The sequence below is a fragment of the Primulina huaijiensis genome, chromosome 3, assembly GCF_012295235.1.
Source record: "Primulina huaijiensis isolate GDHJ02 chromosome 3, ASM1229523v2, whole genome shotgun sequence".
Taxonomy (NCBI): domain Eukaryota; kingdom Viridiplantae; phylum Streptophyta; class Magnoliopsida; order Lamiales; family Gesneriaceae; genus Primulina; species Primulina huaijiensis.
Window position 1 is genome coordinate 23,383,632 of NC_133308.1, and position 16,741 is coordinate 23,400,372.

At 34.9% G+C, this 16,741-nt stretch overlaps 1 protein-coding gene, 2 long non-coding RNA genes and 1 pseudogene across 3 annotated transcripts; all 4 read right to left on the minus strand.

The window, feature by feature from the left end:
- Positions 1-2,259: 2,259 nt before the first annotated feature.
- On the minus strand, positions 2,260-2,551 carry LOC140972271 (uncharacterized). The gene is made up of 2 exons (XR_012174482.1): positions 2,438-2,551; positions 2,260-2,352 (listed from the first exon to the last, which is right to left on the minus strand). It is a non-coding gene; the product is annotated as an uncharacterized lncRNA (long non-coding RNA).
- A 496-nt stretch (positions 2,552-3,047) lies between these two features.
- On the minus strand, positions 3,048-4,203 carry LOC140972587 (replication protein A 70 kDa DNA-binding subunit B-like). Its single transcript, XM_073434988.1, has 5 exons — positions 4,014-4,203; positions 3,567-3,834; positions 3,388-3,490; positions 3,202-3,326; positions 3,048-3,145 (listed from the first exon to the last, which is right to left on the minus strand). The coding sequence occupies exons 2-5, from the start codon at positions 3,775-3,777 to the stop codon at positions 3,048-3,050; spliced, it is 537 nt and encodes a 178-aa protein (XP_073291089.1). The 5' UTR covers positions 3,778-3,834; positions 4,014-4,203.
- A 2,443-nt stretch (positions 4,204-6,646) lies between these two features.
- On the minus strand, positions 6,647-11,063 carry LOC140972588 (cyclin-D3-3-like; annotated as a pseudogene).
- Positions 11,064-11,615: 552 nt separating this feature from the next.
- On the minus strand, positions 11,616-16,733 carry LOC140973856 (uncharacterized). The gene is made up of 2 exons (XR_012174692.1): positions 15,147-16,733; positions 11,616-12,099 (listed from the first exon to the last, which is right to left on the minus strand). It is a non-coding gene; the product is annotated as an uncharacterized lncRNA (long non-coding RNA).
- Between the last annotated feature and the right edge of the window lie 8 nt (positions 16,734-16,741).

The window sequence follows — 16,741 nt, forward strand, 5'->3', positions numbered from 1 at the left end:
GTTAGTGGTTGTTAAAAATCGCAAAATTTCGGTGTTTACAATAATGACTGATTTAGTGGTTGTTAAAAATCGCAAAATTTCGGTGTTTACAATAGTGACTGATTTAAACCGTCGCTGTGTATAATTAGCGACGGTGTATAAAACCGTACGTCGCACGTCGACATTTTTACTAAATCGTCGCTAATTATAGCGACCGTTTTATTAAAACCGTCGCTATTAGAGACAATTTCTTGAAACTGTCGCTATATTTAGCGACGATTTTATTAAAACCGTCGCTACTTGCGACTGTTTTTCCAATTAACGACGGTTTTTCCAAAAACTGTCGCCAATTTTTTATAAATATTCTCCCATTCGGTCCATTTGTCTCACACAACTTCACATATGTGATAAATTTCTCTTTAAGCGATTTTTGTTTTGATTTGCGGCAAATTTTTTTAGCTTCAACTTTTGGTAAATTTCTGAATGTTGGAATCATGAATTTTGTTAGCATGTATCTATAAATAATTATAAAAGGAAATTTTTTTTATTAAATTATACAACAAAATATATATATATATATAAAATTAGCGACCGTTTTTGAATATAAAAAACCGTCGCTAGTTTAGTAATATACACCATCGCTAAATAGCGACGGCTATTGTATAAACCGTCGCTAATGAGCGACGGTATATATTTCTAAACCGTCACGCTAAAACCATCTCAATAAGCTATTACTTCTTCACTTTACGAAATCGATAGAGTATACTATTACTTCACGTGCGTCGACTTCGGAAATTATCTACCTATGACTTCATTGAATATGCGAAGTAAATCAAGGAAATTCTACTAGTGATATGTAAATCAGCATATGTAATGATCAAATGAGTAGGTATCATGTGATACGATCTCACAGATCTATTGCAGTGAGACGAGTTGACTGGTTCATACATGTAGTGAAAAATAAATTTTTTTTTTCATGAGTCGAGTCTTGTTGAAGTTCTGTTTAAAAAATCGACCCGTGATACGATTTGATATGATTTTTCGTGTGTGATCGTATTCTTAAAGAATAACCCCTTTTAAATCAATGCAAGATTTTTAACTGGTATTACTTTTAGGTGGGTTCACAAAAGTTTACATTGTTCATTATTTTAATTTTCAGGTCATGACTATGTTAAGCCATTAACGGCTGTAATTAACACAAAAACACTTACTACCATTTCAACAGCTCTAATTTCCTTGAGGTATATATGGAGAATTTTTGGGCTTTAATTTGTGATGTAGACTTTGAAACTATAAGTTTTGGGCTTGGGTTTTTCCCACGAAAATAAGTGAAAAGTTGATAATAAATTTACTCTACTTATTCGATAAATTTATATATATATATATATTCATTCATTTATTTATGAACGAACACAAGGCATAATATGGCCTTAATTCTTAATTAATCACCTTCAGATCTCACCACCATCTTTTTGGGTAGCCAACCACAATCTGCTCGTTGCCAAGGATTCTTTTTCGATGCTGGAAGATTGCTAGGTCATTGATGTTAACATATTTGTTATATTTTATGATTATGATTGTTTGATTAATCGAATCATAATTTTTATATCAGAAATAGTTTTCTCTATTTTTATATATATTAGGAAAAAGCACGTGCGTTGCACATGAGTAATATACGAAGAAATACAAATGAAAAAAACCAATTTTTTTTTGTAAAGAATAATAGATGTAATAGTACTAATGTGAAAATACACCAAATTTGTTTAAAAGGAATCATTCATATAATACTACTGATGCCAAATAACTTATAAGAACTATTCAATATTTTTCCATTAAATTTTCAGATTTTGTTTAAAATTTTGTCTTATTTTTGTTTATATATTCAAAATGCTGCATTAAATTTTCAGATTTTGTTTAAAATTTTTTCTTATTTTCCGGTACCCCAGAGCTCCATTTGTCAATATTAGCTCAACCATGGTTTAAAAATTCTAGCCTGAGTAGAAATAAAAACCTGGCTCCGCCACTGAATACATGTCTTATTCTTTGAGTAAATGCAGCAATTTTCTTGTCAACTTCGATTTCAAAATTTCCATCTGTTGCATGCTTTGATACTTGTACGTCATCTAACATAGTTGTAGTTTTTGGTGAATTTGTTTTTTTTTTCCTTTTGCTATCCTGGAAACTGGCTGGCGTCATTTGCTTTCCAGGATGTTTGGTGTCGAAGATATCTAGGAACAGCCTTTGGAAGCCTTCCACTACTATAGACAGTTCCTTTTTCTGTTTAACAATTTCTTGATTCATCTTGAAAAGAAATACACGCTCTTCCTTGATTGAGTTGTCAAGAGCAATGGGAAATTTTGTCTCATCCAGTTCCTGTTATTATATAGTTTCAATGGGAAGTTTAATAATATACATTTGGAAACTTGACAATAGGATTTACAATTACAATTATGCATACCTTATTGAATAATTCAATATATTCATTCACTGAGCAACCAATAAAATTTGAGACTACATCTTCAAATAATGTAAGTCTTGCTGATGTGTCATTATCTTGCACTGTCATGTTAAATGATACATATTGAAATCCACGTGGCATCAAAGTATAAGTAAAAATTTTTAACATCACTACAACATTTGAGAATATGCATGATTCATACCTTTGCATAATTTGAACAGGTTGTTTTGTGCAATTTGCACAACTTATTCCTTTCGTTGTTTTGATGATTGTTTTGAGACAAGTGGCACAAGCTTCATACCATGGTTTTGATTTATTCTCAATTCACATATAGTTGCCTTAAAGTAGTAATGCATGTCCCGTGAGAAAAAAATAAAACTTTAATATTTATGTGTACTACATAATTTCATTTACATGAACATATTTATATTATAATTAGTAACATCATCTTATGTAAATTTATTTTGGAAACCACATACCGAGTTGTAATATTGCTTGTACCTGTTTCAAAGAAATATTCTTATCTATCAATTGCTCTAGTTTGATTTCCTCACATTCTTTTGCCGCCCATAGTCTATTCAAACTTTGTTTTCCTACAATATGTTCCAACCTACGCCAAAAAAATTTGTTTAATATTAGAAAATAACTTGTTACATTTTGGGTTTTGCAGCATTCCCGTTGTAAATGTTGACTGCAACTGAGGAAATCCTGGTTTATTAAAAAGAGGATGGCACAAGTAAATTATAAATATTTTATGACAATACCATGATATATACTCATTTTAAGATTGCAGAAGGCCACGATTGAATTTTGAATACGATTTTCTTTTAGAAGTTGTCCTTCATTCAATGCGAGATCATCCCATAAGTTTATAGTGATAGTTTGTAGCCTACAAGAAACAAGATATTGAAATAAATGTTGAATTATGTGATTTTATTTTACGAACTTACATTGTATTAATCAGAATTACTTCTTTTCTATAACCAAAGCCGAGCTTGTCTTTTCTTTCAAAACGAGTAACTTGTCGAACTTTCATCAGAATTCCAATAACATCTGTACAAAATGGGTCAGACGTTAAACAAACATATCATCTTTCTTATACATGTAAAAGAATTGTAGCAACATTTACCATGTTCATTATCAGTGACTGGATTTTCATTCACATAAACAAACTCTTTAAAGTCAAAGTTCAAGTTGTCATATGTTAATTGTTGTTGTGCCTCTCTGAGTATTGTCCCCCTGTGCACCAGCAATTCAATATTTTTATTCAGATTTGGGTACTTTTTGTTTATCGGTTGGACAATCGGGTCCTCGATAATGTAAGTCTTGTTGATCCTCATTTGATCTTCAAATAGTTAAATTATGTTTGAAAACATTATACTATGAATCAATGTACCCTTCAGACAAAAACCACAAGCAAATCAGTATTATAAGATAATACAACCAATAATTAGAATATGGTATTTTTCTCTAAATTTTACATATAAAGAATCACAGAACAATTTTTTAAGGAGAATGACATAGTAAGTTTTTGGTATGAATTTGTTTTGCCTCTACTATTTATCTAAATACTTACTTCTTCATCCATGAATATCATCTTCCGGATTGTTGTTGAACCTTGCCTTGTAGAGGTTTGATTTCCTTGTCGAAGAACCATTACTTTAATTTTGACATTTTTCTAGTATGTTTGAAGTGAATTGATAGGAACAGTAACACAATTATCCATTTCCATTTTGACAAAATTCCAGACTCTTTTTTTTTCCTGAATGAAAGAAAGATTGAGAATAACTTAACTTTGGGTTTTTTTTTAAAAAATAATTTAATTTTTAAAATTAATTTCAAAAATAATTTTAAAAAAAAAACTTGTGCAAAAATACCTCAATCCGCACTTACGACGCGGCGTGAGCAGCGTCCGCGCTTCGTATGGAATATATATCAAAACCATCGCTAAAATTGAATCAGCGACGGTTACAAAACCGTCGCTACTTTTAGCGACGGTTTCAAATGGAATCCGCGACGGTTTAAAAGCCGTCGCTCATTTTAGCGTCGGTTCAAAACCGTCGCTATGCCCAAATTTTGGTTTCACACTACGGATACTTTGTATTAACAGCGTACACATGTATGCCGCAGATAATTTTGAACTTTCAACGGCTTGCATCTTTGCAGCATGCAATGTGCGCTGCGGAAAAAGAATTTGCGCGCTGCGAAAAACCATTTTTGTTGTAGTGAAGATAGAGAAAAAAACAGACAAAAATTTATCAAGTAATAAGTTTTTTCAGCAACCTCTACTATTCAGCGCACGTTAATGAATATCCGTCGCTAAAATGGAATCAGCGACGCCGTCACTATTTTAAGCGACGGTTTTCCCGAAATTTTGGTATATTCATTAATGGCGTACATTGCACGCTACGGATAATTGTATTAACGGCGTGAAAATAATAGTATTAACAGCGTGCACATGTTCGCCGCGAATAATCTTGAACTTTCAACGGCTTGCATCTTTGCAGCATGCAATGTGCGCTGTGGAAAAAGAATTTGCGCGCTGCGAAAAATCATTTTTGTTGTAGTGAAGACAGAGAAAAAAACAGACAAAAATTCATCACGAAATAAGTTTTTTCAGGACCTCTACTATTCAACCTGGTTTTTTCAGTGATTCAGGGATGACTGAATTTGGTTTGTTTGGCCAGCATGATTTTCGACCAAGACCAGGTTGAATAGTAGAGGTTGCTGAAAAAACTTATTATTTGATGAATTTTTGTCTGTTTTTTTTCTCTTTTTTCACTACAAAAAAAATAGTTTTTTGCAGCGCGCAAATTATTTTTCCGCAGCGCACATTGCATGCTGCAAAGATGCAAGCCGTTGAAAGTTCAAGATTATCTGCGGCGTACATGTGCACGCTGTTAATACAAATTATCCGTAGTGTGCAACCAAAATTTGGGCATAGCGACGGTTTTAGCGACGATTTTGTTATATATTCCGTCGCTAAATATTCCGTCGCGCGGACGTGGAGCACCGTCCGTGCTTACGAAGCGCGGACGCTGCTCCACGTGAGCAGTATCCGCGCTTGGAGCAGCGTCCGCGCTTCGTAAGCGCGGATTGAGGTATTTTTGCACAATTTTTTTTTTAAAATTATTTTTGAAATTAATTTTAAAAATTAAATTATTTTTAAAAAAAAAAACCCAACTTTTGGTTGATATGTTATTTCTTATATTATCTAATGATTGAATATGACTTATTTTTGTCTGTTGGATTCGTTGTCATCGTTTCAGAATGTATTTGTTTTACTTTCATTCTCACCGTTTCAGAATTGTTTTTGTTCTAACGTTTATAAATTTAAATTAAATAAATAAATTTAAATTAAGCTAAATAAAACTAAATTAAATTAAATTATCTTAAAAAAATTTCAGAAAAAAGCACCTGTTGGATGTAAACAATATTAGCCCAAGTCCAAAGTGTAAAATTGGAACAGAATATAAACAAAATTAATTTGCCAATGAAAATTTAAATTTATTTATTTATTGAAAAGACATGTATTTTTACTTTCAACTATGTATTCTATTTTTTTTTAAACAAGAAATTATGATATTTCGGTTGCATGTAATTTCAATTGTGTGTACTATATACATGTATGTATTTATTTTAAAAATTATTAATTAATAATATTTTTTTATTTACAAAAACAAGTTTATTTTGAATAACCGAATTTATATAATAACAACCGAAATCGAGCCTAATAAACCAATTTAACATAGTTTTTTTAATAAAAAAAAGAACTTTAGAATGTAAGCAATCAAAGTTCCCAAGTAACTCAATTTCACCGGTTAATTTAATTTAACATTTTTTTACTCACTCGTATAGACGTTTATAAGATTTTGTTCGCCCCGATATCTCTTGAGACAATAGTAAATTCTTTCTCGCCTCACATACCCATGCACAAGGTGATGAGAGCTCGAAGAAGGGGTCTATAAGGGATTAAGATATATTAGCACAATTTGGAATTCTAAAGCACGATCCTTATTGAGGATCTGTCGGGGTGTTTCAGCTCTAAATCAAGGGATTTCAAGCCATGGATCAAATGTGCTTCTTGAGTTTAGTCTGAGAAGGTGTAGGCATGGAATACATCGAAATTTAATCCATAATCATATGATGACATTATATTATGATTGAAAAAACATAACAAAAACGAGGACGAGTGTTCAATGAGGATTGTCAGTCAAACCAACAGGCAGATTACTGCTTAATGGAGCCATTATGGTGTGCTGATCCAGAATTCTGCTTCTCTTACATAATGGCTGGCTCCGGAGAGGATGAACCAGGCGAAACAAATGTCCATGGGTCATTCGAACTATCGGAGCTGAAATATAAATCAATCAAACCACTTGGGCTACTGGGTATGAAGTTGCACTCTCTCTTGTGGCAAGGCCTGCGATTATGGACATCCATTAGCTCCAGAATGATTGTAGGGCAAGCATTGACCTTGTCCTGTGACAATCCCGATTTCACAATCAAGAATCAGTGAAACTTCAAATTTTGGTTACAATAACTGAGAAGATGCTAATAGATGACTAGAATTCAGAATATGAACAAAAAGCGAAAAGATAAACAGACCATGCTAGTTTTTAGCATGGTCACGAGTTGGTTTTCGTATTCCGGGGCAACAGAAGGCTGGACCTCTCTTATAACATACTTCATTGTTACAGCAGCAATGACAGAAGGAAGAAAATGCACAAACCTACAATCTGAAATTACACATGGAATTGAAAATAATTGACAGAAACTCTTGGAAATTCAGCTTAGAATCATGGTCTTATATCGATTCATTCACTTAAATTCACAAACCAATCATCCGTTATGCTGAAGTAAACATATATTATTGTCAAACTAACCAATTCCACTTACCGGTTACGATATTGAGTATGAGACTCTCACAGCTCCTCAAGAACTCGGTGTGTAAATTGGTGATCAATCCAAATCTCCTCACAATGTGGTCAAAGAATGAGAGTGGTGTAACGAGATTCACCTTCCATTTAAGCGTCTAGAGCACCAATAGCTCCCCTCTCTGTATCGTCTTTGCCTCGAAAACATACTTGGATTCTTCCACCTAAAAGTCATCCAAATAAAATCCAGTCATTATCACCATAAATTCGCCACAATAAGGAATTAGACGAAAATAATTTGAAAAATGATGAGCTTGACAAGGTAATACACATACATGCACGATTTGAGTATAAATGCATACTGTATACATTTGCTAACAAATGCATTTAATAACCACAAAACAATACTGAATATAACTACGACACATATCATTAACATCTTTAATATATCAAATAACCGAAGAAACCACTCTAAATTGTCCACATCTTTAGGCATTATCAAATTTGGTACTAACAGATGGATTAATTTTCCACAAGCACATTCGTCCCGAACATACTAAAAAAGCGAAATGCTCATAAAAAAACGTACTTCAAGGTTTAACAGAAGAGGCACTTGAGTTTCCTTCAGTTTTGCAGCTGTAGAAAGACAAGCGACAACGGCTAGTTGACTGATCCATGGGTTATCTTTCTAAAAACAAGGGCTGAACAGAAATCTGTCATAGTATAACACAGCTAAAACACCAGTCATGACGGTGAACCCGTAAAGGGCAATCACCTTCAACATCGATTTAACAACCTCATTTCTGCCCGTACCCAAAAACCAATCAGAATTAAGCAAGCACAAGATAGAATAAGTGCATAACAAACTTAAGCAGCACAATAAGGCAACAAAATTATGATCCAAACATTCAACTCTAGCAAGACAAGTCTCCGGCATTGTTGCTAGTACATAACTAGAATATACAAATTTTTTTTATCGGCAAAAAAAATTTGTCAAGTTATATGATTCCCCAAAACATTATTAAAGCAACCAGTAAATTACAAATTTCTGTCTAGAATCTCCCCGTAGACAACATTTTTTGTTCAAGTGTAATCAATGTCTCGGATTGCATCTGGTCGAATCAAGACTTTTGTAGTTTCTCTTGAAGTGCCTCTGGATAATGCAACATATAATTGTCCATGAGAAAAAAACAGGGTGAGGCAAGTATACTCCAACAGTATGTATTGTTTGACCTTGAGATTTGTTAATTGTCATTGCAAAACAAAGTATGATTGGGAACTGTTTTCTTTGAAACTGAAAAGAATATCCTTCATTTTCAGCAGGAGGTAATGGAATTCGAGGAATGAATACTTGTTTGCCAGTGTGTTGACCAATAGTGATTTTTGCATATATAACATTGTTTTCAATTGATCTGCAAACCATTCTAGTCTCATTGCACAAACCATCTGAAGGGTCTAGATTTCGTAACAACATAACAGTGCAATTATTTTTCAGGACCAAGCGATGAGGAGGCATTCCATTTGGGGTTAATGAATTTAAAAATTCTTGGGGATACAAATTATGATAATCATCAATTTCCTCATCGAAGCTTGTAAATACTCGAGATTCGCCAGGAAACATCTGAGTAATTTTCTTATTTAGGCGATCCACGTACTCATTCTTTGATGCAAATTGCCTGATTAGTAATATAAGTAGCTGAATGACAATTTTTTTTTTCAATTCTAGAAAGATTTCATTGATCAATTTTTGCTCTGAGGTCTCTTCGCCATCATCGTCAAATTTTATGAGCATCTCATCAAGAATCTTAATATTACCTTCATTATCGGTAGCTTCAGTTCCATTACCAATACGAAGCAAAAATTCGCAAAAAATGGGATCTGTTTTTGCTCTCATATTCTCAAACAAAGTTAGTTGTGTCATTTCCGAGAATAAATAAGATTTCACTAAACATGCATTGATTGTTTATTGGATTGTAGCTTTTGGAATTACAGGCAAAACTTACATAAAATGCCCACCTAGAACAACCATTTTTCCACCAAAGTACTTATCAATTCCAGTTATGTCTTGTAGACTTCGATCTACTGCTTCGATTGCTGTCTTTTTTGTCGTTGGTGCTTCATCCCAAATAATTAAATGAGTGCGTCATAACAATTCTGCAAGGCCACTTTGTTTTGCTATTGTACAGTAACTCTCCTCATGTAAATCAATTGGAATTTTAAAGTGGGAATGAGACGTTCGTCCACCTGGTAATATTGAAGCTGCAACTCCTGAAGTTGTTGTAGCTAGAGCAATCATTTTCTTTTTTCTGACTTCTGGAAGCAGTGCTCTATATAAAAATGTCTTTCCAGTTCCTCTAGGTCCGTTCACAAAAATCAATCCACCATTTCCCTGGTGTACACATTCCATAATTTTTCGAAATGCTTCATGTTGGCCACTATTCAACTTGAATTGCGCCAAATAATCATCTTCTAAGATTTGTATTGACGTTTCTTCTTCTCTCTCTGAAAAATGGTCTATTGCATTGATTCATGTCAAGAGATATTTGTGGGAGATCAAAAGCACCAATGTGTTTTACCATGCTTTCCAAAATTATTTTTATACTTCGTGTTTTTGAGACTATTAACTCTTTGTTTTGACTAAACTATTTTTGGTAATCCTCGGACATTGCTTCTAAGTATGAATCCCATAACAATCTCACGCCAGCTGGTTCACAATACACTAAAATTATTGCAAATAATCTCTGCAAAGCATGTGGCATTTGGAAGCGAACATCTTTGTTCAAACATTCAAAAGTACTTTGGTCAGATTCAAGTAATCCCTTTTTTTTGTGCTGATTCTTTGAAAGTAACGCAATGATTTGCAATAACTATTAGAAAATAGTCAAAAGAAGTGGGTCCTCTTAAATGATTTAGTAGAAGACTCAAATAGTACTTTTCTCATTCGTCGGGATTTGCTGCATTTACGCGATCAATAACTTTTCTTTTCTTCCTTTCATACCAGCATTTACTTTGGTTATCCCAAACATAATATTCAGGAAACTCAGTATACAACAATGTTAATGCCTTTGTGCTAACTGAGCAAGTATGGAAAAATTCAGTTAACATTGTTTTCGAGTTGTAATCTTGCCGCAAAATATAGTCCAAACTTTGATTTTTCAAAACATCACACAATTTTTATTTGGCAAATGTTGTGCTAAATTAATAACAACTTGAGACATTTCATTTAGGTCAAACTCAGAAATTCTCCACAATGCTTCTTTTGTGGATACCCATCTTGCATCTTGGAACTTTCTTATTTCATCTATAGTACCGGGTTCATTTCCTGACGCAATGTGTACGACAATTTTGTCATGACCTTTGTAAATATGCCTGTAAAGATATTTAACTGCAGTCAAGCCTGAACAAATTTCAACATTATGTGGCAATTTTATCTCAAAAGAAGGTATGGATTGTAGGGAACAACCCATTGATTATTTAATTTAGCTCTTCTTATATCTACTGTTCGGCCATCGTTTCTTCTTCGGTAAATAGCATAGCCATCTTCCCCTTGAACGGTTTTTGTGCAAAAAATTCGTGGAAAATGACTCTTACATTGTCCGGCAATCATGCAAGAGTTTGTTCTATTCAAATATCCACAAGGCCCATGCATCATATGCTGCGTTACGAGGTCAAATAACCTTGGAATTTTCTCTTTGTTAGGTAATTTTGCCGAAACATAATCATCAAATTAATCAGCACTGTTTATCTTATATGATCATCAAATTGATCAGCACTGTTTGTGTGAGGCCCGGGGCCGAAGAGGGCGGGGGGTGATCGCCGGTGCCATCAGTTGCACGGACAATGAGCGGCTCCTGGCAGGCTTCTAGGTGGAGGGAACATGAATGAACCGGTCCCACACGGGAATGAGAGGGATTCCGAGACTGTTCAATGTAATGGACTGTACAGTTGAAGATGGCTTAAAAGATTTGATTTGTACTACTCATATCACGAAGGTGCATCTTCTTTTCGGTAGCTCATCACATAAGAACTCCAAAGTTAAGCGTGCTTGACTTGGGGAAATTTTGGGATGGGTGAACTCCTGGGAAGTTTCACAGGGTGCGTGTGAGTGAGGACATAAGCACGCTGGAAAGACTCGTCTTGGTACAGTGAGGACAGTCGTCGAATCTGGGGCGTCACAGTTTGTCTTATATGATTGCTTCAATATTATCAACATGTGGATATGGGACAAACCTCACTTTTGGAATTCAACTACGTAAACATAAACAGCAATCATTCCAATTATTGCTTTATGAATTATTTAATTTTCAAGTCTTGGACCTTTGATCGAAAAACTCTAGCTGTCAAATCGAGCCGATCCTGAGGTTGTTGACTGCCCATTAAGTTATCTGTAACTTCTTTCCACTTTGGATTACAAGTCATTGTTATAAAGAGATCCAGTTTTCCAAACCTTCCTACCAATGTCATTGCATCTAAATATCTTTTTCGCATGTCTCTTGGACCTCCAATGAACGATGCAGGAAGAACAATATTTTTTTTTTCAATTTCACTTCCTCTCACAAGTGACGCAATACACAATGCCTTGATAATACTCAGATCTCGATTCAGCTTGATTGTTTCTACAATAATCGAAGCGTGTCGTTTCAAGTTTGGTGTACATATCAACTGCATATTGTTGCAACAATCTTCTCGCATATAAAAGAACGGATGGGTTCTGATTCCTTATCTGAAATTTGTAACAATAGTACTCTCGGCAAGTAACCATCCTGTTGTTATAGCTTCTAACAGCTGTAAAGATAGTAAAATGCTTTTAAAATTACGTGCACAAAAAATCTATGAGCATGAAACAATATTGTAACACCCCGAAAATTTGAAGGTCCACGTAAACCATATGCATACAAGTTATTAAATTCTTTGTGTATTTAAATTAATTGTTTTAATTGCATAAATTAATTATGATGGCATATTTACATGTTTAAAATATACTTTTCTACATGGTTACATTAAAATGCATTTTTAAAAGTTATTCGAGTTGCGATCGAGGAACGGAGACCGAGGGCTGAAAAAGAGAAAATTTTTTTATTTAATAATTTTTTTAATTATTTAAATTAAGGATGATGCTTTTTCTTATTTTTGAAAATAAAGATTTTGAGGTTATTTTATATGCCGAGACGTAATTTTATCGGTGTTAGATTTTCAACAAAAATACGAACGTTTTGACAACCAGACTAATAATTTCACAAACTTTATTAAAAAAATAATTTTATTAAGCACTAATGGGCTTATTGGGCCTAACTAACCATTTTAATGGGATAAGATATTATTAGTGTTTTTATTAAATATAAATTACTAAAGCCACTCCTTGATTAACTCTTAACACACGCCCCTTTACTAAACAAGTTACAAGGACTCCTTTTCCCCACCAACAACTCACGGCACACACCAGATCAAGCAAGGGAAGTTCGAAAATTTGCTAGGAAATTCACCCTAGGTTTATCGTCGCCGTTCTTCTATCCGTCAACGTAAAATCGTGCATTAAAAATGCAAAGGTACGCCATAATTCTTTCCTTTACTCATCATCACACCATAATATGTATTTGAATAAGAATTGCATGAAAAACAAGTGCTCTTTATTATTATTTTCGTTTTTATGCATCAACATGAATTTAAGGCATGATTTTTGTACCAAAACTTGTTGATTACTCACATGAAGGGGCTGCCATGATTAGGGGATGTTCAAGGGTGATTTTTACACGAGTCAGGGAGTCCTAAGGCACACGAGAACAGGCTGCACACCAGAAACGAAGAAGCTGGAACCGAATCTGCATGTTTGCACCAATGTTCGGGTTTAAGGGTGTATGGTTGCATGGCTTGGCTTGGGTCACGGCTGGGGCTTGGCTCGGGTCAGGGAAGGAGTTCTAGCTTGAGGGTCACGGCTGGGGAGGAGTCCTAGCTTTGAGGATCATGGCTGGGGAGAGAGCCTTCAAGGAGGGCTGCACGAGCAGCAGCCGCGCAGGGTATAAGGGGCTCGGCTAGGGGGCTTTGGTCTGGGGGCTTTGGGCTGGGCTATGTCAAGTCCTTAGGGTCCTAAGAGGGTGCACAAGGGTCTGGGCTTGGGGCTGGCTCGTTGGTGAAGTGGCTAGGCGAGTTCGAAGAGTCCTAGCTCAAGAGGGGTTCTCGACCTGCAGCTTTTGCTGGTGTAGGGGCTGCGGCGAGGGCTATGGTTCGAGTCCTAGGGGTTCTAGTGGTCCAGAGGGTTCATGAGAATCCAGGGGTGGGCTGGTTCGAAGATGGCTCGGGCTGGTTTGGGCATGGCTCATAGAAATCGCAAGATGGTTCAAGGTGTCTTAGTGTGGTTTGAAACTAGGGGTTCTAATGGTTTAAAATTAAAACATAGCTCATGGGGGTCAAGTCGTGGTTCACAAGGGTCAAATAATTATTAAAAGTATAAGTTTTTAATTTGAGAATTTTAGATTAAAATTTGGGTTAATTCGAGATTAAAACGTATTAATATGTTGTATTTAAAGAATAAATTAAAAGCCATCAATTTAAACCACATAAAAATACGAGAGAATTCATTTAAGCTTAAATAATTATTTGGGATGGTCTAGAGTCAACGGAATTAAGAAATGTCAAAAACGAGAATTTTACATCTTGAGATAAAACGGTAATTTTACACCCGAAAATAGTAAATGTCATGGTAGTGTCCTGAATGTTGTTTTATATGTTAAAATGATTATTTTAAATGTTTATGGATTTTTATGATTAAAAGATAACACTAAAAGACATGTTGCATGCTTGGTTTAAAATAAAAACGTTATATGTATGTTTGATTTTTATAAGTGATGAAAATATGAAACATTGAAGGAAGTGAAGTAGTTGTGACTAATATGAATACGTGATACAATGATACGATGATATGTTAATACGTAGGCCAAGACTCAGTTGACGGGTGAGAGTGTCGCTGATGTCCTCGTCTCCTAGTACTGTGGTTACATGTAGATGGATCCATCGCCCAATACGAATACGAATACGAAAGTCACAATTAACGGTCTAAATTCAACGAAAATGAATATGAATATGAATACGAATTTGGATATGAATATGATGAATATGAATATGTTTATGATGATATGAAAATGTTTATGTTTAAAGTTTATGCATCATTATGAAAATGATATTTTACGTACAAGTATTTTCACTGTTGCATGTGATCTGTATATGTATTACTTGTTATCAAGATTATGTTGTGTTGAGTCTTTAGACTCACTATGTGTGATTGATGCAGGTGAGTTTGATATTAATTATAATAGAGGTCTTGATGGTTGATCTGACTGGACTGAAGGTGCACATAACCCGAAGAACAACGCTTATCTTTCCACACTTATGTTTATGATTTATGTTAAAGATTTTTACGACTTTTATTATGATTTTGAGTGGTTTTTGAGAGGTTGTTAGTTTTAGCAATTTTGCTAAGTAGGATACGAAAACGATTGACGATTTTACGATTCAAACAATTTTCCTTTGATTTTCAAATATGGTTGGATGTTTTATTTTTAAAATGGCGCAAAATATTATATACATATGTGTGTGTGTATTACGATTCGGCCGAAATAACTATGAGAGAAAAAAATTCTAGTGTTTTTTTAAAAAAAGAGTAGTGGACGTTTCAAATATCAAATTTAGAAAATCACAATTAAAATTCAAATACATGGTTGAACTAAGATTTCCTTCAAATAATTTGTAAGTAATTCTATAGTGACCGTAAAACTTCCTCAATAATAAACTAAAACATTTACAGTGATAAATTTTTATGGGAAATTTGAGAAAAATACCTCTCTGTTATGTTTGAAGAATAGATTCCACGGAGGAAAAATATGTTGGATTCCCAGTTACATGATGTGACTGGAGAACAATGCTCGTATCCTTAAATTTCGGGATTTTTTGGTGCCATCCATTTTCTCCATTTGGAAAAAGAAGTGGATATTGCAGGGGATCATAACAACCAAAATAATGCTTTATTATGTGTTTATGCCCATCGATCCCATGAAGTATTATGTCCCTATCATATGGAATGTTAGGATTATTTCCCTCTACCCAAATAGCAGCAACTTGATCAGCTGTAGGATTGTTGTAGCAACACTGATATACTCCAACATTCTTGCATATTTGAAGTGTTACGTTTTCAATAGAGGGAAAAGCATTTATTTGATGCAATAATTCTGCATATGGAATTTTTTTCATGACATCAATCAATAGCTTCATAGTATCTTCACAAATATCAGCATTGTCGAATACACCCATCCTATTAGTCAATTCGTTGCAGCTATCCCAAAAATACAGTTGGAAATGAGACGGTTTTCCTTCACGAGGAGTGAAAGGTGGGAGTGTATGGAATACCTGTCCTAACACTCTAAATGTGTAGATTCCAATCTCGAAGAAGCAAGATTATTATCCATTTTAACACCAAAAGAAGTGAAAGAAAATATACTGTTATATACTCTGATTTTTTTTCGAAAATCCTCTCGTCTTGAGATTGTGTGTCGGTAAATAGTAAAAATAATTCATGTGAAATGATTTTGACTGCTAATATGATTTTTCAATTATCATAGCAGAACGTGGGGATCTCAAATTCAAAATTTTTGTTTTATTTAAAAAATCACCAATCTGTAAGGGTGAATGCACCGACACAAGAAAACAATATTGCGTGAATCAATTGCATCCCTAGAACATGTAAGGTACTATGTGCACCTGCCGCTGGAAGTCAAGCCCTACCACAACTTAGCTTTACAATATCAATGGAAATCGTGGCCTAATTTCATCCACACTCATTGATTGATGTTATAGCTTTTGAAAAGTGACCTCACGATTCCAAACCCATTGAACAAAGAACCGCTGTCGATGCCGTTCATGTTGAACGTGGCGACATCGGCACCGTTCAACATGTGCCCGGTGTAAGATCCTCCACCCCCAGTTCCGTAAATACCTTCGCACAAATCGGCTATTTCCACCGGGAAAACCGGGTCCTGACCCGCATACCAGGCGTTGATTAACGGGATGGTGGATAGCTCCGCTATCCATGGGCTATCACGCTGATGATGCCGTCCACCCCAACGTCTTCGTTCGGCGGCTTCACCGCCTTCAGCCCCGGAATGTTCTCCGGCACGGAGAATGGGTACGCGCACACGTCGGGGAAGAGCTTGGCTGAGTTTCCCACCCAGACGTACGGCAGCGTGTTCCCGACGATCGAGGGGAAGGTGAAGTAATGGAAGCCGCAAACGTTGTCGTGTTGATTTCTCTCATATATGCAACTCTTATATAGACACACACACACACACTCACATATATATACACACACAGATTTCCTTCTGATATATAGTATAAAAAGGAGAGGAACAACTATCAAACAACGCTATAATCATTCCCAGAC

Bases quoted from the DNA above. Each gene is read 5' to 3' on its own strand.
- LOC140972587 (XM_073434988.1), bottom strand. From the start codon at position 3,777: ATGAGGATCAACAAGACTTACATTATCGAGGACCCGATTGTCCAACCG. The intron at 3,491-3,566 runs GTAAATGTTGCT...CATTTTGTACAG, and splicing joins AGTCACTGATAATGAACATG to ATGTTATTGGAATTCTGATG. The intron at 3,327-3,387 runs GTAAGTTCGTAA...TGTTTCTTGTAG, and splicing joins GTAATTCTGATTAATACAAT to GCTACAAACTATCACTATAA.